The following is a 24,382-nucleotide window of genomic DNA, read 5'->3' on the forward strand; positions in this document are numbered from 1 at the left end:
GTTACTACACAGGAGTGGAAATAAATGGAAACACACACACGTAATGACAGTGAGTAGTTGACTGACTAAATGTGGAAAAACTGAGACTGTTGAACTGTTAAAAAATATTTTTCTGAAGAAATGTAAGGCTGTTCATCCTCTTTAGTAAATGGATGAACATTTTCAGAATGCACTTAAAGGAAACAAATGCCAGTAAAATATGCAAGTGGCTGCTAGATTTGCTCACCAGCCTAAAAACTATGGTAGGCTATTGGTAGATTTTGGAATCCACTAGCCACAGTGGCAGGTTGATAAATAAGTTAATTTCCAACCCTGGTTATAGGTTATTATTCACTGGTTTTATTATTTATGTAACCCATGAACTAAATTGAGTTTGACACCCCGGGATAAACGTAACTGCCGATCTACTGGGATTTTCACGCACAACCATCTCTAGGGTTTACAGAGGATGGTCGGAAAAAGAAAATATCCAGTGAGCAGCAGTTCTCTGGGTGAAAATGCCTTGTTGATGCCAGAGGTCAGAGGAGAATGGCCAGACTGGTTCAAGATGATAGAAAGGCAACAGTAACTCAAATAACCACTGGTTACAACCAAGGTGTGCAGAAGACCAAATCTCTGATCGATCTCTGAACCAACATGTTGAACCTTGAAGCAAATGGGCTACAGCAGCAGAAGACCACACCAGGTGTCAGCTAACAACAGGAAACTGAGGCTACAGCTCACCAAACTTAACCAACAGAAGATTGGAAAAATGTTGCCTGGTCTGATGAGTCTGGATTTCTGCTGCCACATTCAGATGGTAGGGTCAGAATTTGGTGTAAACAACATGAAAGCATGGATCCATCCTGCCTTATATCAACGGTTCAGGCTGGTGGTGGTGGTGTAATGGTGTGGGGGAGATTTTCTTGGCACACTTTGGGCCCTTAGTACCAATTGAGCATGGTTTAAACACCACAGCCTACCTGAGTATTGTTGCTGACCGTGTCCATCCCTTTATGACCACAGTGTACCCGTCTTCTGATGGCTACTTCCAGCAGGATAACGCTCCATGTCACAAAGCTCAAATCATCTCAAACTGGTTTCTTGAACATGACGATGAGTTCACTGTACTCCAATGGCCTCCACAGTCACCAGATCTCAGTCCAATGGAGCACCTTTGGGATGTGGTGGAACGGGAGATTCGCATACAGCAACTGCGTGATGCTATCATGTCAATATGGACTAAGATCAGTAGTTCTAAGGGCAAAAGGCAAGCAAGATGTACCTAATAAAGTGGCTGGTGACTGTACAATGACAATAAAGGATATATCTATCTAAACTGAATGTAAATGTATGTAGAGAAGCAGAAAATATGTATATGCAGAGGTGTAAACAGTTTTTTAAAACAGTAAAATCATATTCAGGTAAACTGACAGTGTCAAAGGCATTTAAGATGCTTTGGGGGGATCTTATAAAAATCTCACTTAGCAGCTCAGATTTTTGCCCATTCTTGTTTTAGTGTGTGTCTGTTGAGAGCCCCAGCTTTATGAAAGCTACATAAATTACTGGAATATGCTTAAGGGTTTACAGCAGAGAGGAAGGTGTGTAGATGTATGTAGTGGCAAACCTGACTATATAAACATCTTAAGAATTTGATTATAGTTCCTTTAAAACCTCTCTATGGGGCTATATTTTTAATATTTATATTTTTATGGAGGAATTTTAGAATCTCACACACAAAAATATAGTTTGAAATGTGTGGTTTAGGTGAGTTTAACCTTCACCTCCTTCCTGCATGTGTGTGCAGTCTGGCTCGTCCTGTGTACACTTGACGACACTGTTGTCAGTGTGTTTAGATGGAGCGTAGGGCGGTGGCCGGTGAATGAATGATCAAAGCTTTTTTTAAAGGTTTGGTGGGCGGTGCATGAGCTGTATTTACACTGGGCCAGCCCCGCCCTACAGCAGGAGATAGAAAACTGTCTGTGGGCCGGTGGAGGGGATGAAACAAGTGGAAGGAGATGTAGCAGACAGGCACGCGTTTCTAACTCGCACTGCTCCACCTCGTCGGCTCCACTCCTCTCGCTCCTCTGTAGCATCCTCCCTGTGTGTGCACGGGCGATCATTTTGCGGCGCTGCGTCGGAGCTTCATGGCCGCGACACTCGCGATGAGCGGCGGCGGGCAGGAGGATCCCTTCTACCCGCTGCAGAAGGCGACTCTGCCCGCTGGATTCCCCCTAGAGGACTCGGCGTTGTTCGGCTTGGACTGCAAGATCGCGGACGCAGACAAGGCTGGGCAAAGCGACTACACGCAGGTAAAGGCTTATAAATTACACATTAGTGATGCGTTTCATTGAATGGGCGTGGCAGATCGGTTGTAGATCCATCCAGGTTGTTTTTTTTTTTCTGGCCTCCAAATTTCAATCGGAATATGTGCGTGATAATCACCACTTAGTTTTGCACTATTTGCGGTAATAAAAGGAGCAGGCTGCAACCAGCTGGACCTGGAGCCGAGCTGCTCCGCCTGCAAACGCATTCACCGCATGTTTTCTATGCCAGCCAGTTGGCCACCAGTTGTTGGTCTCCTCTCCTCTCCTCTCTCCACCCCCCTCTCACCATCATACCACGCTGACAACAACTGACTCCAGCTTCGGACAGAAAGCTCCCGGCAACTCTGTCCCCCCAGTTAGCAGCAAACTTGTGCAGCAGAGGAGAACAGCTGGTCGGATCAGGAGCCTAGAAATAGCAGCCCATCCCCAGTACAGCCTGCTGCTGCTGCTGCTGCTACTGCTGCAGCGGACAGGGAGGCATGGGTGTTTCCCCATTCCCTTTCATGTTGCTGTTTCATCCTCTGCTGCAGGGCTTCTCTAACTTTTACACTCGCCTTCACATTAACAGGAATTAGGCCAAAAAGCATGAACAAGGCATTTGTTGGCCGCCAAGTTGCTCACTTGTGATGCCAGTGTGATCAAACATAGTCTGCTTTCTTTATTCTGTTATCATAACTGCAGTTGTGCAGATTTCCTAACGTTTTATACGAGAGGATCTGATTTCCATGGTCTGATCCTCAACTGTTGGCCTCGCAGCCGGTGGGTTTCTGAGTTCAGCCTTGCAGCCAGAGAGGGAATGTGGCAACTGCCTATTGATGACTACTTGATAAATGTTTCAGTGGTGACTGTCCTATCAAACCTTTGTCTTCTCAGAATAGCGCCTCAGAATAGATTCATCGTGGCTCACGAGGAGCTGGATACATTATGTTAACTTTAAGACTGTGAGATGTTTCTAACTTAGACTTTTGTTTGTGTTTTTATCAACAGGCAAAGTGTGAGATGGACAGGTATCTCTCGCCTCAGTCTCTGCCCCTTCCAGCTCAGCAGAAGTCACAGAGAGACAGCACGCTGGATCAGTTCTTCGCTGGCGATCACACCGGGGCTCCCTACACCCTCAACATGAATCTTTACCTCCCCGACGCTGCCTACCTGAGGATGGGCTTGTGTCAGCAGGTGCGGCCCCCTCAGCACCAGAACCCCACAGGTCTCACCCAAATCAAGACAGAAACAGCCTCCCCGTGTTTCTCCCCCAACGTACAACTACACTGCCCCAACACGACGCCCTCTAGTAGCTGCAGCACATCTGGGCATGGCCCCGGCAGCATTGCCATGGAAACTTCAGCCATAAACATGACGTTAACAGGGTTACCGGACTTCACCAGTGTTTTTAACCAGTCAGGGGGCAACCGCGGTGGCGATTCAGTGCCAGAGGTGTTCATCAAACAGGAAATGTCATCGCAGTTTGATGCTCTCCACCATCACGACAACAGTGGCTCGCTGTTTCAGCTACTAAACTCCGGCTTGGACCATCACCATGGCAATGGTATGGAGGCTCAGCATCAGCATCAGCATCATCATCATCATCATCATCATCATCAGCAGCAGCAAATACAACACACTTCCACTTCCACAATCCACACGCCTTTCCATGACTTGCCCGTAGCTTCTTCTGCGTCTCAACAAGAGCAGACTGCAAAGCCTGCCTACTGCAGCCTGGGTGGCGGGGCATACACACATCCTCATGCTCAGGGGCATCCCCATTTCCTCCAACAGCACGTGCCCTACCTGCCACCATCTCCGCCAAGCTCGGAGCCCGGTAGCCCCGACAGACAGAAGGAGCTGCTCCACACCATGTCCCCTCCGCCCTCATACGCAGCCACCATTGCCTCCAAGTTGGCAGGTAGCACCCCTGGACTCGGCCCCGGCCCGGGACCGGGCGGCTTAGCTCTGCCCCACACTACAGGTCCCACACCAGTCCCAGGCCAAGCTGCAGGCCTTCCCCAAGCACCTGCAACAACCCCAGCCCAAACCCCAGCTCAGACCACCGTGCCTGCCCGCTACAACCGGAGGAACAACCCGGACTTGGAGAAAAGACGGATCCACCACTGTGATTACCCAGGTTAGAATAATCACACAGGTACACACTGTACATGCTCATTGATGTCACTGGTGTGTGTGCATGACAGGTAAATATCTGGTCACTTATAGTACAAAGGTCAGCCTCAAGAGAACCAGCTTTATTTTAAGACGCCCATGCATTTTTTAAAAATTATATGTTGTGTAAGGAATGACTTTCCCAGGCCTGTGACTCACGGCTTGTACTACAGCCACAGCAGAGCTGCTGCTTCTCTGGAATTAAAATATGTTGGCAATGAGAAACATCAATCACTGCCTTCCAATTAACTGTCTGCATAAAAAACTACAATGCATGTATCATCTCACCTCAAACGACTCGGGCACTGTCAGCCGTGAGCTCTCACACATTGCTGTGGCTTTAAAGTCATCGCTGGTATGATTGTGGAATGGACCTGTACGTTTGTGTGTGGGAGTGTGTTAATTCGATAGACGCTATCCTTGAGTCATTCGATCTTTTTTTTTTTTTTTCCCCCTACGCATCTTTTGCACACCATCACACTTTAGATTGTTGGCTCTGATTGCAGTTGTACGATGTGCAGCTACTTGTAGGACATGTAATGTCAACTAGCCTGTGGCAGCGTGTAAAATAGGCTTAAGCGGAGCCTCCTGCAGCGTGTCACCACACGTCTAACTTCTTCAGAGTCACATGGAGCAGATCCATCACAACCACATAAGGACGCATCCACACTTCACATATGTGTGTGTTAGTCACACTGCTGCAGCTGTTTATGAAGTGCTATCATTTCCCTGTTTAAAGCCTGAATGAAGGAGGGATAACTTTTTAAATCACTGAAAATACTAATGACCTTTCTGACATTGTAGTCAAGACTTTGTGTATAAGATAATGTGCAGAAGATCACATAATCCTGAACTTAAATTATATCTCAATTTTAATGTCAAACTGACAGGTGCAGTGAACAGAAGTATTCTGTGCAATTAGTTGAATATGTGTTCTTGTAAATACACCAAAATTTCAACAGTTTTTAAAACCAGATATGACTCTGTGTGAGCCACTTTCCAACGCAGTCACGTGTACTTTTTGCAAAACATTTACTATATCTCATTCCAAACAGCCTCTGCTCTTCATTAGTTCACATTTCCAGCATACCACAGCTCAGTTTATTGGGTGAATACATATCTGACGCATGAATGATTTGGATTAACTCCTCTGTTTGTGTTTATCTCCCTGTCTGTCGTCAGGCTGCAAGAAGGTCTACACCAAGTCGTCCCATCTGAAAGCCCACCTCAGGACTCACACGGGTAAGACATTCCTCCAATTAATGCAGCTTTTTTAAAACAGGGACCCATCCAAAAAAAAAAAAAAAATGCCGCTGCCCACACACGACTCGTATTTCGGTATCTGCACTGGCACCGTGTTGCTAGGCAGAGTGTTGTGTTCCTGGCATGTGTGTGTAAAAGTATCCTACCCCATTCCCATCCTCTGCCCAATATACTATTCCATCAAAACAGGTGGAAGTGACACACTTCTGCCAGGGGATGACTCTAAGACTATGTGGTCAGCGCGAGCCGTACGGTGCCATCTCTCCCAGGATCCCCGTGCCTGTTCAGACATCGACGTTTAAATGCTTTAATGTGCCTGTGCGGCTTGTCCGCCACTATAAATACATACAAGATCTGTCTGCGGGGATATAAAAATATCTTAGATCGTCTTGTTCCTAATATCTCCACTGTGTGCACTTCAGATTCCTTTCTTTCTTTCCCCTTTCTTTCAATCTGTCTCCCTCTCTCACATTTAGATTTGAACTATTAGTTTTGGATGAGCAAAGTCAACAAACAAGCGCTTAGGTGTTGGGCCCCACCTTGCTCCAGCTAACAAAACAAAGCTTCTGTTGATATCTACGCATTCCTCTCTCATCTGGATACACACAAAACTCACTCTTTGCCACTTTTACGATCCACAGTTTTGTTCCCCTTATGAAACTGAACGGCTTGTTCAGAACATCGCTGTGGGTGTGCGTGCCTCACATTTCAGTTTTGGGAACATGACACGACAATTAGATCTGGCGTCATTCATGCTGCAGGCTGATTGTGGTTATTGCAGTTATTATAGACCACAAGATGAGGACACGACATGTAAAGAGGGATGCAGCAGCAACTTCCTTATCCTCTCTGCTTTTGTCAGTCTCGCTTAAGTTATTTTCTCCCCCCTTTTTTTCCCATCTATCACTTTCATTCATCTAATCATCCTCATCTCAGCTTTGTGCCATCCTCCCACCTTCAACCCTCCCCATTTCTATCTTTGTCCGTTCTACTTCTCTTATTCAGCTGCTTGAATGCACACTTATGCTCTCATACACACACACACACACACACACACACACACACACACACACACACAGACACACGTCCACACACACCTGTCAGTAATCTGTATGAGATGATTCCTAATGCGTTTGGGTCCCCGTGGGAGTTCCCACTCTAATCTCCATCAACATCCATTACCCTGATTGTTTGTGTGTCTGTCTGTGTGTCTCTGTGCGTGTGTGTGTGGGTACATGTGTTTGCGAGAAGTGAGCACTCCTCCCAGTTCACTCTTTTTTTCCTGTCTTTTCTTTGTGTCTCCTCATTGTGTTTAGTTTCAGGTGTGTGTGTTATTAAGTTTGGTGACGATGTGGTTAATTTCGTAACGGGATTACGGCTGTTGTTTTAGCGATGCTGCAGAGCCTGCTGTGCTTGTTTAAAGGGCCAGTTCACCCAAATGAAAAAAAAAATCTGATTTTTTTACTTACCTCAAATTATATTAAGTATGCAGATAGTTTTAGATTTTATTTGTCCAGCTTTTGAGATCTCCGTCTCTTAGATTTCTGCTTCTACGCCAGTTTAATGGAGGTGAATTAAATTATGTTAATGCATAGAGTTCTGGAAAATTACATTTAAACTGTTAAACTGTTTTTTTCTTCCCAGAATTGGCGTCTTATTAGTTTGAAGAAGCCACAGAGCACAAAATAGTCAGCAGTTTTCAGCAGTAGCTCCAATGCAGTGAGGTTTGTGGACTGTCCAGAGTCATGGGGACAAGTTTCTGGAAAGAGACGCTGTTTATGAATTATCTGACATTTGCAGGAGAATTACAAACACTCATATTTCTCACCCTGTTTTTGATTATTAGGAATATGGTAACTAGATGTTAAAAGAAGGAGAAACAGACGACACAGACCATTAGATTCCATTATGGTTTGCTCTTACAGCACAATGGCTCTTTTTTAAGGCACTCTTTAATCAGTAACACAGAGAAGCAAATGCATTTGTTAACTTCAACAAGAGATTATCTCAGCCAACCTTTTAAATTCAAATAAAAATGAACCAAAAGAAAGGAGACAAACCAAAGGTAGAGGAAGAAAAGGGGGGCAACATAGCAAAGCAAGACTCAAGTTCCTTACAAACATGGCCATATTTCTTAAAAGGTCAACTCCATCTGCATACTTATGCAGGTTTTTCAAATCAAAACGCCCACTCAGCCGTTAGCAAGAAGCAGTGACGCAGGTTAGACCGCTGTGGGTTAGTTTAGAGGTCATGAAATGGGGATGTGTGAGGTACAAGTCCCTGCTTTACCTTGCTGTCAGACCAGAGTTGCTGGTCTACGGCTGCCTCAGTCGGTTAGTTTGTTGTGTAAGTGTGTGATCTGTACTGACATGGCATCCACAGCAGCACATTACTTAGTGTCCTTGCTGGTTAGCGGTGGTTTGGGTTCAAATGCAGAGCTCTACATGAGCACTACAGAGGGCACGGGCACACGAGGACTGTTGAGGCCGGGGCTCAGTTGGGGTTTCATGCGAACGTTCAACAAAGAGTTAAAGAATGTTAAAAGAATAAAGCTGATTAAAATTTTCTCTATAATGTGTTAACAGGCTGAAAGAAATGGCCCCAAAGGCACTGGCAAGGTTAGATTTGGGTTGAAACGCAGCGTTACGGAGGATACGGGCACATGGAGACATTAGGGGGTTAGGGGAATAGAGCTAATTCGGAAGATTGATAACACACAATTCTTAAAGAAGGCTTGACTGTCATTAAGAGCCACTTTGGGTGGGCTATGGAGTTTATATGAGCAGCGTAATCATGCTGAAACCTACATCAGGTCATGTGGGAAAAAAGTCCTCGAAGGTATTAGGAAAATAGCATTTTGACGTCAACACATACGTACTTCAACAAAATTTGGACGTTCAGATCTACATAATTACACAAGGAACAATAATGGGAACTACTGAATATTAAAAAATTAAAAAGAAGACAAAAACACAAATAATGTAACCACCGTTTAAGCATCAGTTGTTACCAGAGCATGTAGAAATGCCAACATGCATAAGTTACATAGCTGTGCCTCCCCGTAAAGTCTGTCTGTGGGGTGTTATGTGCTCAGGTTGTTTAATTCCCTTAATGTCACCAATGAAATTCACCTGAGTTGTGTTTGGGTGTCGGCAGAAATGTCACAGGCAGATATCTCCAAACCTGCACTAATAAAACCCAAATTATCTGCATGGGTAGATTCTGCTAGGTGAACAAATCCTTTAATCCCACCTTTGGGCCACTGGACGAGGGTGGCGGTGGCTGTGCATCACAGTGTGGACGGTTGGGCCTGAGATGGAGCCGAGGCTGCAGGAGACAGGTCGCGCTAGTTTTCACAAAGTGCCTGTGGCTGCAGCTGAACATTATTGGAATGACAGAGGGACAGAGACAGACTACATCTGTCAAAGAGAACTGCGCAGAGGCAGACAATGCAGACGAGGTGGCCGTGGGAAACTTGTGCAGCGTGTGTGCTTGATGAATGCCTGTGACAGCGTTATGACTGTAACTGGATTTTTGTGTAAAGCCTGTTTTCCCAGTTCCTCCACCCAACTGTGTGAATCATGTAGCACTGGGAATTAGCGTCAGTTTTAAAAATAATCGCCGTCATCAGTTCTTACAATCACACATTGACACATCTCTGCTGTTTGATAGAGAGCTGGAGATCAGGTGATCAAGCAGAAAATGCAGTGCTGCTGTTTGCTCATGTTTTTTTGTCCCCAGAGAGCAGCTGTACTCATTCAGACTCTTTTCTCTCTTCCTGCAGGTGAGAAGCCGTACAGGTGCACGTGGGACAGCTGCGACTGGCGTTTTGCTCGTTCGGATGAGCTGACGCGCCATTTCCGGAAGCACACTGGCGCCAAACCCTTCCAGTGCGCCGTCTGCTCGCGCTCCTTTTCCCGATCCGACCATCTCGCCCTGCACATGAAGAGACACCAGAACTAGCAGCGTTTACACACACACACACACACACACACACACACACACACACATACACACTACAAAACACACAAGCACTATTTTGACACACATGACACACTCACTCCATCTCCCACGACAACGTTACAAGCTGCCTGATGACACCACAGCTGCTCCTGGTGCTGCTATCCTGTGCTGAGACGGTACGATAGCCTAACAGATGTGTTGCTCTTAACCCAGAGTGGGACGATTCAGAGGTTGTAAAGTTAGAAACACAACGGCCAGATGAAGTTTCTGGTCCTTTAACCTCCAGATATAGATTTCTTTGGATGAATACAAAGAAGAAAAATAATAACAAAAGGAAAAATGGTAGCTCCAAAATGTGTCTCCAGTCCATTTGGACTCTTTTGTGTGACTGGAATGAAAGCACTTAACACTCAAATCTTGTACATCTTTTGTTTCTCTCCTAACATAGAACTGGCTTCATCGTTTTCTTTTTTACAAAGGAGAAGCTTTTGTTTGCAAAACTAGTCAAGCCAAATCATTGTTTACTCCTTGGTTTGTTCATATAACTGGAAATTCCAGGTTTTATTTTTATTTTTTTCAACCAAATCCTTCGGTTTGCACTAGAATTGGTAATCTGTGTCTGAGCCTTTTCGGCCCATGCATCTCATTCACCACTGGAACGATCACTATCACCACTGGACTGAATCTCTGTGAACGCCACACAAATCATTGCTGTTCAGATATTAAAAATTGAAGGCATTTATACTCTGGAGAGAGAGAAGATAATGCAGGAAAAAAGGAGGGAGGGGTGGAGATGAAGAGATAGAAAGATTTTTGTTTTTAGAGAGAGGAGGAGATGTGAGGATGACGGAGGAACGGAGGAAGGTGGATGGTTGCTAAAGGGCAGCAATTAGGTGATGAATTATTCATGTTGTCTTTTCCAAGCCGAGAAATGTAAGCAGAACCCGGAGACAGATCCCAGAATTCATTCAGTTAAAACAGAATTGACTGTATTTGATGCACAAGCTTGAATTAAGCATCTTTTAAAATCCAATTACTGTACGTCTGTCTCATCCAGCCTCCTTTTGTTTTTACTTCTTTAAAAAATGTTTTAACCAAAGTATCATTTTCATCATCGACACCTTATTAAGTGCCTCCTTCTCTGATTTATGTGTTGTTGCTCAGTGGTAGCAGAGCTGTGATCAACGTAGAGAGACAGTCCTTTTAAACACACATGGTGCTGTTTTTTTATTTCTTAATGTATTGAGATCTCTAGGAGAAAAAAAAATCCTTTTTTTAAATTACAAGGATTACCCATTATTCATTGTGATTTAACAGCTCGGCTCAGGCCACCTCACAGACATCCTCTTTTTTATTATCAAAGTGACAGTCGGTCCTTCCTCTGAGGGTTTTACCTCCCTTGCTCTGTACACAACTAACTTGCGATGCGGCTCTATCAGTCAATCGAACATGGATGTAATGTTCTGTTCGAGGATAAGTTCTCATTTTTTTCAAGTCTTTCACAAAACAACATGCCCACATGTTCATTGCCAGGTTGCTTCAAGTGTTCCTCAAGAGCTCAAGAAGGAGTTTGTCTTCCATCGCTTGCATTGAAATCATTCTAGGAACTGATCTCAGTAGGACGAGAGGAACAGTTGCATCAATCAAAGACTCTAATGTAGGGTAAGATGGAGGACGATGCCCCCTTTAATTCCTCTCCTGACCAACAGATTGTGCCAAATCGACTCTCAGTGCACGAATTGCTTTATGCTCTAGTGCTGGGTGCTTGAAGTTTTTACGACTTAGGTCAATGTAGGGAGCCAGCATTTGACTAAGGGCCACACAGAACAAGTGCATTCGAGAGTTGTCCACTGAAATTGCTAACTTTAGCTCAATGCACTAGCACTGATGATGGAACGTAATTCCCATGACACTCGTGAGGTGCAAGTTGTCATCTCTGACCTGACAGACGCTTGTTAGCAGTTAGATGCAGTCATCTATGTATTAAACAGGGCTGCAACTATCGACTGTTATCATTGGTGATTAATCTGTCATTTATTTTCTCAGTTAATTCTCTATTAATGGATTAGTTGTTTGGTCTAGAAAATTTCAGAAAATGGAGAATAATGTCAGTGTTTCCCAAAGCCCAAAATGACGTCCTCGATTGTCTTTTGTCCAAAACCCCAAATATTCAGTTAACTGTCGTAATGTAAAGTTAAAAAAAAAAACAGAAAATATTCACATTTATGAAGCTGGAGTCAGAGAATTTTAACTTTTATCTCAAAGAAAAAAGCAAAAAATGACTCAAAAAGATGAATTAGTTGAGAACTAATCGATTAATCGTTGAAGTATTAAATGTTCGCAATTAAAAATATAGTATGTTGATTGAAAGCAAATGATTAAAATATAATGCAACCATTTCATGTCACGTTCTGGGATCGTACAAAATGTTTCCGAGGGTGGCCTCTACCCTACGTAGCGCACTTTGAGTTACAAAGCTCTAGTGAATTCTGATATTCCATCCGAACAACAATACCAGTTGTTTTTTGGCGACCCTTTGCGGCATTTCCACCAAGTTTTGTGGCACCAAACTTAACTTTAATGGCACATTGCTCATTTCCCAGCAGCATTTTAGCAACCGAACTTGGGTGTTTTTCACCGACACAAAGCAAAGCGTTGAGAGAAAAAAGGTTTAACTCATCTGCTTTAAAATAATATCCAAAGGCAACATATCTGTGGGTTGCAGAAACATACAATACGAACATTACAAGATTTTAATTTTTGTGCTGTTACAACAAAATTGGCAGCTCCACTGACACATTTCTGCCAACAGTGTGTTGGTTTATGCATCACCATCCTGCACACACTAAACTCACATCCAAACATGTTTTTATTTGACAGTAAATTGACTCTCTTCTTAAGGGTGTGCTTCCCCCCATCTTACCCTGCGTATGAACATGAGAGTTGTTTTAATGCAGACTTGAAAACGTGAACTTGTCCTTTAACACACACACTTGAGTGTCCACTTTGACGGTGTGATCGAGCCTGCGCCTATAACTGTATTTGTTCATTCACTGCAGGTAGCATAAAGATAATATAGCACTGTAATGTATCATGGTAAATCTGACTATTTATTTGATTGTGTAGAAGTGGGGGTTGTATCAGATCAACCGTCTTTCTCCCCAGCAAAAATGCCTTAATGTAAATATATGCACTGTAAATAACTATTGATTTGTTTTTTGTTTTTGTTTTTTTCCTCTTTTGTTATTATTTTGTAAACAAAAGGGCAAAAAGAGGAAAATGCCCTGCATCCAAAAAATATTTGAGCCTTTTTTTGTTTTTTCCTTTGGTTTTGTTTCCTTGTCAAAGATATTTTGATGCCATTGTTTTATATATTGTCCTTCCAACAACTTATTTTGTAGATTTGTTTTCTTCCTAGGTAAACGTTCCAAAGACAAAAGTTGTTTTTTCTTCAACTGAGTGAAACCGATCCTAATAAAGTCAACTGACACTTTTACAGACGGGCTCTTGTGCTGAAATTTATGTGGAGATTTCTTCTTTTACCTGCAAACAATGAGCGAATTTCAGGGCTCAGCTGTGGCAAAGTATGTGGTGCAGATAGTTTTCTGGCCATGAGGTTTTTATTAAAGCAAAATTTTTTGAAGAGTAAGCCATGCTGTGCGGATAGAGAGTGTGTGGTGCATTAAAACAAGCCTCGTCAAGGGCTAAATGAAACAAATGAGACATAACCGCTTTAATCTCTTAAAATCTTAAACATGTTTCTGTGGAAGTGCTGATCCTCTGTGTCTGGGATTTTCTGCGGAGACATGCTTAAAAAGTTTCAGCAAAGGGAGGTAAGATGTGGAGGAGAGGCGAAGTGTTCTCGTCCGGGACCTGCGAGTAACCTGCAGCACCCTTGCTGATCAACAAACAATAGTCCTTTGATGTCCCAGCAAGAGACAATGGACAAGAAAATAAATTTGACCACCACTCAGGGACCGGAGGGGAATCCCACTGCATTGCAATGGACACACACACACACACACACACACACACACACACACCATATGTTCTTGATTTAAGTCATAAATGTGACCCAGGGTCTGTGTTGTAATCTACCTCAGATGTCAGAGAGGAGGGAGGTGGAGGGGAGAGAGTGAAAGAAGTGAAATGCAGAACAATCTAAACAAAAGAATCTCTGGGGGGAACCAATCAACCACTTCCGTCCTCCTACATCTCCTCTCGCTCTCCTCCTCCGCTCTTCTTATTTAATTTCATTTTCTCTCCCTCTCTTTGTCTTTCCATGCACCGTATCCCCCCTCTCCTCCCCGGTGGAAAGTATTGTATGAAAGTCCAGGGGCGCAGCTCCATGGGTCAGAGTGGAGACTGTTCTCATAACCTGCTCCGCTCCTCATCGTTTCCCCCTTCTTTTAATCACACACCTCGTCTCCCTTTAGTCCTCCGTGCTCCATCTTTGCCTCCACCTAAAACTCAGAAGGGGGAATTTTCATTTCAGTCATCTCCTCTTTTCTTATCTCGATTCCCCCTCTTGCCAAGTCTTCAAAATTATGCGGAATATATGAAAGTGTCGACTTGCAGGTGTACTTCCGAGTGTGAGAATATTAAAAAGTTAGGATGAATGTTCCACACACGCACACGCACACACACACACACACACAACACACAACACACAACACACAACACACACACACACTCACAAACACGCACACAGTGGTGATGAGTGAGTGGGAGCTACCGGTTCATGTTTTGGATCAACTAAATTAATGTCACACATCTGGAAGAAGGCTCCTGCCTGCTCCACCCTCCGCTGTGCTGCGTTGGTGTGATTCCCAGTTTCCCTTTGTGTGTGTGTGTGTGTGTGTGTGTGCGTGTGTGTGTGTTTGTGTGTGAGTGTGTATGTAGGTATAATGTTTCCAGTGCTCCTCTCTTGGAACAGACCACCCACTCAGAAGACCAATAGAAGGACTACGGGTAGCCCGGATAGACACACACACACACACACACACACACACACACACACACACACACACACACATAGTCAACATAGTCAACATAGTCCAAAGTCAACCATTCCCAATATTCTCAGAATAGAACATGTTGTTATCAGAGATTGAAGAGATACCAGAACAGCTGACATGCTATCAGAAAGTTAAAAAGATAATATCAGAAGGAGGGTTTCTTTCCAAGACGCTACGTTCATTTTCAAAAATGTAGCCTCAGGTGAACTGCTCAGTGGTTAGACAACATTAGAGGTTTGAAATCAAATATCAGAGCGACATGGCGGCTGCTAATACAGGTACATTTGTTCTCTGGGGGCTGTACCTTTGGGTGCAGCTATAGGGGAGTTCCTTTGAGGACAAACACTGCACGTTCACCCTGAGCGCCATCTGACATTTGGCGTGGCTGCGGCTCAGCAGGTTTAATCACTATTTGCAGGGTTGGCAGTTCGATCTCAATAATATGATGACTTTAGACTTGATAAAATAAAAACTGATTTGCAACTTGGACGTCAACACCAATATCGTGACTTCACTCGACATGAAAATACTTGAAACCTCCCTCCAAGATTAAAAGTATGTTTTTTAAAAAGTGCGCCACAAATCACTTCAGTTTCCTTCATTTCCTGAATCAACAAACCTTAACCCTTTTCATTCCCAGCAAGTCAACATCTAACTCCCAAGATGATCCACTCTAAACCAATCCAACAGCTTCCAGTTGTAGGAGAAATCACAAAGAACTGAGGTTGTGTTGGTGAGTGTCAGGTGGAAAAAATGATACAGAAGATACTTTTGCCTGCGTTCAAAACCTTTGTGGTGATCAACATATGACAAATTGCAGTATGCACAACATGTGGAACAAAAATAACAGCTCTAGATGCAACAACTTCAGCGTTGTTCAACATCCGAAGTTGCACAAGAACGTTAATAGTAATGTTACAAACAGGTCTCAGAGGGTCCAGGTTAACAGGACATTGTCAAGTACCTGTTTTTCTTCGACTGGATCCCCTCATTATGTGTTCTTTCCCCTCTTTTATTTTGTTCTATACACAAATGAATGTTAAAGCAATCATGCGTCACGCTTTGTCCTTAAGTACGCAGACGACTCTCTTATTGTAAGTCTTCGTCATGGATCAGAATATGATTAGCACTGGATGAATTTGTTAATTGGTGTGACCAGTCTCTCCTCCACATTAGTGTGGAGAGATGGGAGAGATGCTTATTGATTTTCAGAGGAGGCCCTGCCTCACTGCTCCTGGTGTGATCAAGGGGGAGCCGGTGGCAGCAGAGCAGCAGTATAAGTATTTGGACACTGTCTTAGAAGACAAGTTGAACTTTGATGTGAACACTGACAGCATCTGTAAGAAGGCAAACCAACAGCTGTTCTTTTAAAGAAAGCTGAGGAGTTTCAATGTAAATAGGACAAATAGGACATTCATCACATTTAACATCGTCTGTTGGTTTGGTAATCTGAGCCTTAAAAGCAAGAACAAGTTGGAAAAAGAGGTCAAGTTGTGCTGTAAGATCACTGGTGTTACTTTTAATAACTTACAGCATCTGTACGAAGAGAGGGTCGCCTCTAAAGCTCGGTATATTGTCTCAGACTCTAAAAATCCCCTCCATGTTGAGTTCTAATTGCTTACATCAGGGCGGAGGTTTTGCCTCCCTAAACATAGCACTTTGGTTACAGATCGTCCTTTGTCCCGTCTGCTATCGCTTATCTTAACCAGCAGTGACCACTCATTGTCCATGATTTACCCCTGACATTCAGTATGTTTACGTGGACAGTTTAATTCCACTTTCATTTGGAATGAAAGGCCATTCCGATTAAAAGTGGTCATGTAAACAGTCATTCCGATTGAAAATTAAATCCGATTAAAAGGGGGTGGTTTATTCCGTTTGTCATTCTGAATGAAAGAATTTTGTGTGCATGTAAATGCTCATTCCTCTTTAAGTTCATTCCAGTCTTTCTGCGCATGCTCGTTTCCTTGCCCTTCTGGCGCGATGACGTATATAGCACGCATAGCAACGAGCTGAGATAGAGCAGTCAGACTCGTTGCACTCACCGGTTTCCATACGCCAAAGCACGGTCTTCTACCTCTCTTCTCTTCCTCAACAGACGAAGCATTAGCAGAACAAGGTTGTTGTCGTACTGCTGCTTCAAGAATATAAGCAAAACACGCCCGAAAAAATGGCACTGAGAACGGCATCGTCAAGCATCTTGTTATCCGCAAGGACTACAGTGTTTTCTTCCGGTAAATGTAAACACGTAACATCCGCCCCGCCCCCTATCCAATCAGAAACCTTCCCTGCCCCAAACCTTGCGCAGACCCGAATAAAGACGATTAGACTGATCTCCCGTGTAAACCCTCATTCGGAATGAATATTTCCCATGTAAACTACCTGGAAAAACTTTAATTCCGAATGATTTCATTCAGATTTATTTCATTCTGAATGAGAAGCCATCATGTAACCATACCCAGTGTGTGATACTGTTTTGTTGTACTAATGACAACTGTCTGTATCTCAAATTGCCCCTCGGGGACATTAAAGTTTTACCTCACCTTACCTTATGTTAGCTTATAAGCTAAGATACTTTTTCACAAACTTAAAAAAAAAAAAAACCTTCCAAAACTTTTAAAAAGCATTCAGAATTTTTGTAATGTTAATATATTATTGCCGAGAGTGAAAGAAAGATTCAGAATAAGATCTCTTCTTTGTCAGTTTCTCCTAGACAAAACTGAGCTCAGTGTAACCTCAATGAGATTTTGACCATTTTTTCCATACTTCTTACATTCAGTTCCTGAGAAATAGCCTTACTCTTGCCTGAGCCTGATCCTTATTTAAGATCTTAAAATGCTCTTAACCCTCTTTCACTGCAGTAATCTGTATTTGTCTGAAATAATCAGCTCTTGAGATCACAATAAGATCCAAAAGAAAACTAGGTTGGCTTATAAATGAGTCTGCACGTCCTCAGAATTGTCTCAGTGATCATATTCAAGTCCCAGCTCTGCATTTTATCAGAGTTGAGAAACCTCTGAGAAGTTTATGAGCACAGCAAAATCACTCCTGCTGATTCATTCATTTGCTCCTTATTTCTCCTGAGGGGAGGGTAAGGAGAGACAGATCAGAATTTAGTAATCTCCAAATAGGATGCTGATTTATCTCTGATGCAGCAAAAAAAAAAATAAGACTATTATGAGCAGCAAAATTCTCTGCTGGGTGCTCTGTTATTAAAATGACATTACATTTGATGATGACAACTTATTTAGGATTCAAAATTCAAAGTGTAAGACTTGGAAGTTGTCTTTGGACTTGTCAGTCTTTTGTCTTGGGATTTGAGTGCAAAGATCTGAGACTTAGATGTGACTTGTAAAACAATGACATGGTCCAGTTTCTTTCAAATTGTGCTTAAGTAAAACACTGAACCTCATGGTCAGACAGAGGCCTTCCATGGTGGCTTGCTTCCATCTGTGTGTGTGAATAGCTGAATGAAAGGAAAATAATGTATGACCCTGACTCAAGGGAAGCAACATAAATGAAGAACTGAAGTTGAATTAACCGAATTACCACTTAATTAAATAAAGAAAATAAGAAGCAACGCAAAATGGCAAGAGGAGACGCTTCTCCCGCAGAGACAGCTGGCAAAAGAGTGCTGCTGAACTGAAGGATGGGCTTTTAAACTCAGGTAATCAGAGCAGGTGCCACACATCAACAATTAGGGCTTCACCCTGCTTTACCTGCAACCCATCAGCACAGATGGACACAGAGAAAACAACAGGCCTCATTAACACACAGTGCATATACACATTTCTGTGATTAAACTGTGCATACAAATGTTTTACACACAAATCTGGGACTGAATATTTTCTTACCTGCATTTGTCTGCACTCTGTGAACAAATTAAACACTGCCTCAGACCATGTGTACACACAAATGATGAAGACTCCACTGTCTTAGAAAATATTAACATCTTTTAACTAAATGCCTATTAAAACTGCATCCATTAAAGAAGGCTTTTATAGGCAACAAAATTTGAAACTGTTAATTTACTAATGCATTTACCAAATGTATTAAATAACTATGAAACTTATGCCCTTTCATCCTCATCAATTACTGACATAATTAAAATATTAAACCATATTGAATATCCAGTGCCATGAAATTGCACATATTTCTGGTGCACGTGTATCATAAATCCGACGGTAATTTTGCATATGTGCTTATTTTGTGTGCAAAGAACATTTCTTCGCACATATAAGTGAATGAAGGTCCCAGGACATAGCAAGTGGAAAGTACTTTGGTTAAACTGGTAACTGTAGAGACCGCCAAGGCCCCAGGATCACTTAGTTTGTATTTGTTTGGTAGTTTGCACCATTAAACCAAATATAAAGTAAAATGATAAGGTCCTTAAGGTCTGAAGATTCTTACTCATAATACTTTCAGTTACCGGCTCACTCTTTTTCCCCTTTAAGGATGATGGCCATGTGGGTAACCTGTGAGGGTGTGACATGTACTTCATTGTGTGTATGGAGGAAAGCAGGTCTCTTGGTGTGTCATGGTGAAGATGGCAGGCGGCAAATAGTTTTGATAGTCAGCAGAGATGAGCTCAGGGCTACTGTTCAACCACATGAGAAGACCAAGTTTGTTGTTTTGTGGTGGCACCCGAACGCCTCGTCATGCTTCCTTCTGCAAAGTGGTCTGGACCACTAGAAGCTAGCTACCAGCTAATAACGAGCCAAGCTAATTAAATGTTAATAAGCCAGCGTGTTCCCAACAATAGTTCGGAGCCAGTAAGCTTTCATTGAGAGACAGGTAACATTTCTTTTAGAGTGCCCCTGTGTCAAAATCTAGTTTAACTGTAACCCCTGTAACAAGCTCGCTGTTGGAGCGATCATTACAAACTGATGCTGGGTGTAATTTCTTAACTCCAAGACAATCCTGTGTTTCAGGAGACAATAAAAGCACCCTCGATCTCCGTAATTGTTTCGAAACCCACAGAAGTTTATTTTAAATTCTCGTGGAGATCCCAACGTTTTCATAGATGCCAAATATGTCAGGATGAATTTTGAGTCTCTGCCTTTATTATTTCTCTCAGTGTAAACATCATATACATGTTACAGTCACACAGTGAGGAATAAGGGGATTTCTTCTTACGGTAAAGCTACTTTCAGTGATGGGAAACAAAAGTGGGGCTGTATGTTATGGAGTAACTTTATTATTTCAGTTGATAATATTCTGGTTCAGATTTCCTTCGAGTATTTGTGTTGAAATTACCACAAACTAAAAACTCATTGGGTCAGATTGTGTTGCAAGAGCACTGCTTAGTTGAAGCTGGCTTGTGTAGTCGGCCGTGTGCTCTGTACCTGATGAGTAAAGCAACAGGATATAGTGTATGTACACAATGCACAGAGAGGGGAGGAAGGTATCTTAGCTCAGCCCAGTTGCCAGAAGAAAATCTTGGCATTGTTTGTTTCTGCAAATCATGGAAACATCAAATTTGTGTGTTTTGTATGTATCAAATCAACATATCTAAAGTGATGTTGTATATGAGCTGACTTTATCATCAGAGGGTAGGGCAGGGGTAGGCAACCTGCATCTCAGGAGCCACATGCAGGTCTTTAGCCCTTCTCCAGAGGCATCCTGTAGCTTTAAACAAAGAAGTTTTGTTTAAACTTGTTATACACCCCTCTTAACATATGGAACACACTGGGAAACTGGGATGTGTCTGCTACGGGCATATAAATCTGAATGAGGTGTAGAGAGGCCCAGTTAGCAAATTATGAAGCTATACTGCTAGGTGAGCTTTAAACTCCCATGAGCCATACTGTAGTGACACTAAAGCCCCAAATAGAAGCAAAAGTTAAACAGTGTAATAGAGCATGAAATTAATTTAAACAACAGACATTAAATGCATCTGAATCTGCGTCCTATGGCGTGCAGTGGTGAGTCCCGGGAGGTCTACTGCGCCAGCTCTGGTCGCAGCCTCCGAAGCACACTATCCACAGAATTCACAAATACTAATAAACTTTCTGTCTTTAAGGGGCATCGGTGGATTAGTGGATAGAACAGGCGCCCCATGTACAAGGCTGTTGCTGCAGCGGCCCGGGTTCGACTCCAGCCTGTGGCCCTTTGCTGCATGTCATTACCCCTCACACACACCCAAGCTAACCAAATGTTAACCATTGTGTTGTTATAAAGTAATGTTTCAGCATGAAGTTTTAATGTATCTGCAGTAACGAAACGTACAAATATAAGGTACTCATTACCAACATTTATTCTGGCAATTGGGTTGCTTCGTTCTAGACCTCTGTACCACCACATTTCAGATTTCATCAGGCATTTTTGGTCCAGTGTTGACATGCACATTGACAGTCAGTTTAAGCTTTGTAGGCAGCATGAAAGGAAATGTAAATGTTAGATTGTACAATGAAGAGAAATTGCAATTCTGTGTCATTTTTATGCTCATAGAAAGGGGAAATTACAGTGAACACGTAGAGATTTTTTTGTCAGGTTGATCCCACCCTATGATCAACATCATTATGTCAGATGATAATTAATACAGAATCAACTCTGCCTCACTGATCATGCAGCACCACAGTCCCTCAGCTGAAATACACTCTTACCAAAACAGTGATTTCATAATCTCTCATTTTGAAATGAAATACTTGATCAGTGACGCGGAGAGCAAAATGTTCCTAAGCAGTGTCAGCTGCTGCTCTGAAGGGCGAAGTCTTGTTTTATTCACCATCACAAGCTGTTTCAATAATTTACTTTTTCAGGTTTAAATTCTTTGTCACCGTCTGCCTCCCTGTGTGAAACATAACAATGAAGCGTCAGCTGTCAGGGGGTTTTAACATCACTCTGCGGTGACTAATAAGAAAAAGATGACAAATCCTTCAAACCAATATTATAGTCTTAGTCACAGTTCATGATAAAACATTCTGGTAATAATTCAACTATGTGGTTGGACTCTTGCAGGAGCCTGTTGTGATAGCCCTGAGCCACCCAGAGCTACAGTGCAGTTATTCCCTGAGTCGGTTCCTCGGCATGTAAAATGAGTTCAAAGGACAAACCCATTAGGCTTCCTTCCATATCAAGCAAATATCTTTGCACCTGCTAAACACTCAGGGTGACACCCTGCGTGGGCCTTAAGAGTATACAACAAAACCCTTTTGCTTTCACACTTGAAGTGAGGAAGTGGAGGACTTTTTTGTGAGTTCTTATCGGGATTTGTGAAAAGGGTCTGCAGGCTATTTTATCGTCCACATACACTTAATCAAAGCTGTTTGCACACCGTTAGCTCCTCAAGTATCAGACTGTTCTGAACGCCTCCCTGACCAAACAGCTGATAGTTTCCTCTTGTCTTCTCACATGTTTTATGGTTTCATAGATTAGAGGCGATGAAGCACATGTGGTCGCAGCTCGGTTAGTCATACTGTCTTATAACTGGAAGCTCAGCCCGACGTGACAGTGAGCTGTAAATGTGAAACTCAATCACTCAAATAACCAATTACATATCCAGACTAAATGTGGTCCTCTGCATGACTTATGTTTTTAAAGGGAGTAAAGAAATATTTCATCCTGTTTTGTCAAAGATTTGGGTCTTTGATAGGTTGTATTGGAACACACGTATGGTCCCTAGTTTCTTTTTGTAATCTTTTTGGGGGGTTTTCCAAAAATATTTTGGTTTCTGATTCTGTGTTGAACCTCAGTACTCAGTTGCCTTTGGCCATGACACAGAGATTGCTTTTTCTCTTCTGTTCTTTACTTCTGCCCTACTCCACCCTAAATTACACCAGTAAGCATAGGTAGATTAAAAAAAATAAATCATAATTTTATTTAAAACAGTACATCAGATACCCGTGGATGGAGTGCTGAACAGACCCACCAAGTACACACCCACAGACCAAAAGTGTCAGGGGGCCACCTGGCCTTCACTTGCACAATGTCACCCTAATTATTGCATGCTGACCAGGAAGAGACAAACGCAAACAAAAAAGACACAAAATGATCACAAAGAGACAGAAAACAGCCATAGGGAGACACACAATGACTACAAAGCGAAAAAAATGACCAAAAAGAGACACCAAATTACCTCAAAGAGACACAAACAACTACAAAAAGACACTGAACGACCACAAGGAGACATAAAACAACCACAAGGAGACAAAAAATGACTAATGACTACAAAGAGTCACAACAAAACCGCCACAAAGTCTGTGTATCTTGCTCTTATGTAGGAGAGGTGGTGGGGCCCTTTCCATACCTGCGCCCAGGTGCCTATTGTCTCATAATCCGAACAACTCTCTCAAATCCAAAAACTAGAGCGCATAAACTCAACTTTGTGATGTCATAGGCAGTGGTGTACGATAGTTAGGATGGGCCACTGTGCACACTATCATGTCGGGCCCTTGTGCCAGATTTTGCGTCGAAACAGCTACCGTTTATTTTTTAGTATCATCACATGATCAAATACAGACTTGACATTGGATAGCATCAACATACATATCACCAATCGTCACTGTAAATCAGAATATGCCAAAAACACCAAATAAAGTAAGAAATTTTCATATTTTTCTTTTCTTCATTTTGAAATATTCAGCATCATAACTGTGTTTGGCCATGTCGTCAAGCTAGTTTTCTGTCTCTGTCAAGTAGCTGTTCGTTATTTACTCACTCTACAGCAGGAAATAGCACTTCAAAATAAAAACTCTGTGAGGGAAATTCACTGTACTTCAAAATATAGTTTGTTTTAACAACTTTGACATGTTCCCAAGTCCCTTGTGGTCCCTTCGGAATGGACCCAGGACCCACCTGCTGGGAACTACTGGTTTATATAGTTTAATATGTAAAATTAACATGTGATTTTTTTTATAGACTTTTACTGATTGTTTCACAAAAAAAAAAGAAACACTCGCGGAGATGCTTTTCCGAGGGCATATAGCATTAACAGTATTTCTATTTTAACCTATCCTTCTTTGAACACAGGTGTATTTCTTAGGTGGCAAGTTGCGTCACTCGTAAGGGCCTGTTCTCAGAGAGAATGGGCCCCCCACCCCCATGGGTTCCCAGTGCAACCACACTGCCTGCACTGTCTATATTGCTGAGTCTGGAGCTGTAGACAGTGAATTGGGAAAGATGTTCAAGGTGACACTGAGAGCACTGTGGGGAATGTTCTAAGTATATGGGAACATTTTCTGTTTCAGAACTGAAAGCACCACAGAATAGAATAAAGCTCATTGGGGCGTAGAAAAGAAAACAAACATTTAGTGGGTCCAAAAAATCAGACTCCTATCCATTGTCTTTGAAGCAACTCCAGTCTTTATTCCCTGTGACATCACAGGTTTGACTCACTTCTATGGTTTCTGGCTTTGAGAGAGAGTTGCTCATGTTCATAAATATTGATCGAACTTTCCCAGGCCATGGAAATAATATACTGGAAACCTCAATTTAGGTGGTGTTCCCCTTTAACTGTACAACAGCAAATGGAAAATCACAGCTGAGGAATATGTAAAATGAAATTTGTCTTGAAACCATCACTTGTGCTTCATGCTTGTGATTTTTCGTAACAAGTTGTCCTGATTGAAAAGTGTTAAACGGTCTAATTGATCGCGACCTTTTCAGGCACAGCTCCTCATGTGGCTCCGCCTAATCCTGAAAGTGTGTTCCCACCACAAAATGCCACATTACGCCCAC

General features: G+C 42.6%; 1 protein-coding gene across 1 annotated transcript; it reads left to right on the forward strand.

Annotated features, from left to right (window-relative positions):
- Nucleotides 1-1,896: 1,896 nt before the first annotated feature.
- Nucleotides 1,897-13,182, forward strand: klf5a (Kruppel like factor 5a). The gene is made up of 4 exons (XM_033614011.2): nucleotides 1,897-2,291; nucleotides 3,294-4,425; nucleotides 5,643-5,702; nucleotides 9,508-13,182. Exons 1-4 carry the CDS (start codon nucleotides 2,127-2,129, stop codon nucleotides 9,684-9,686), a joined length of 1,536 nt encoding a protein of 511 aa, XP_033469902.2. The 5' UTR covers nucleotides 1,897-2,126; the 3' UTR covers nucleotides 9,687-13,182.
- The last annotated feature ends 11,200 nt before the right edge of the window (nucleotides 13,183-24,382 follow it).

Source organism: Epinephelus lanceolatus, chromosome 17 (genome assembly GCF_041903045.1).
Source record: "Epinephelus lanceolatus isolate andai-2023 chromosome 17, ASM4190304v1, whole genome shotgun sequence".
NCBI lineage: Eukaryota > Metazoa > Chordata > Actinopteri > Perciformes > Serranidae > Epinephelus > Epinephelus lanceolatus.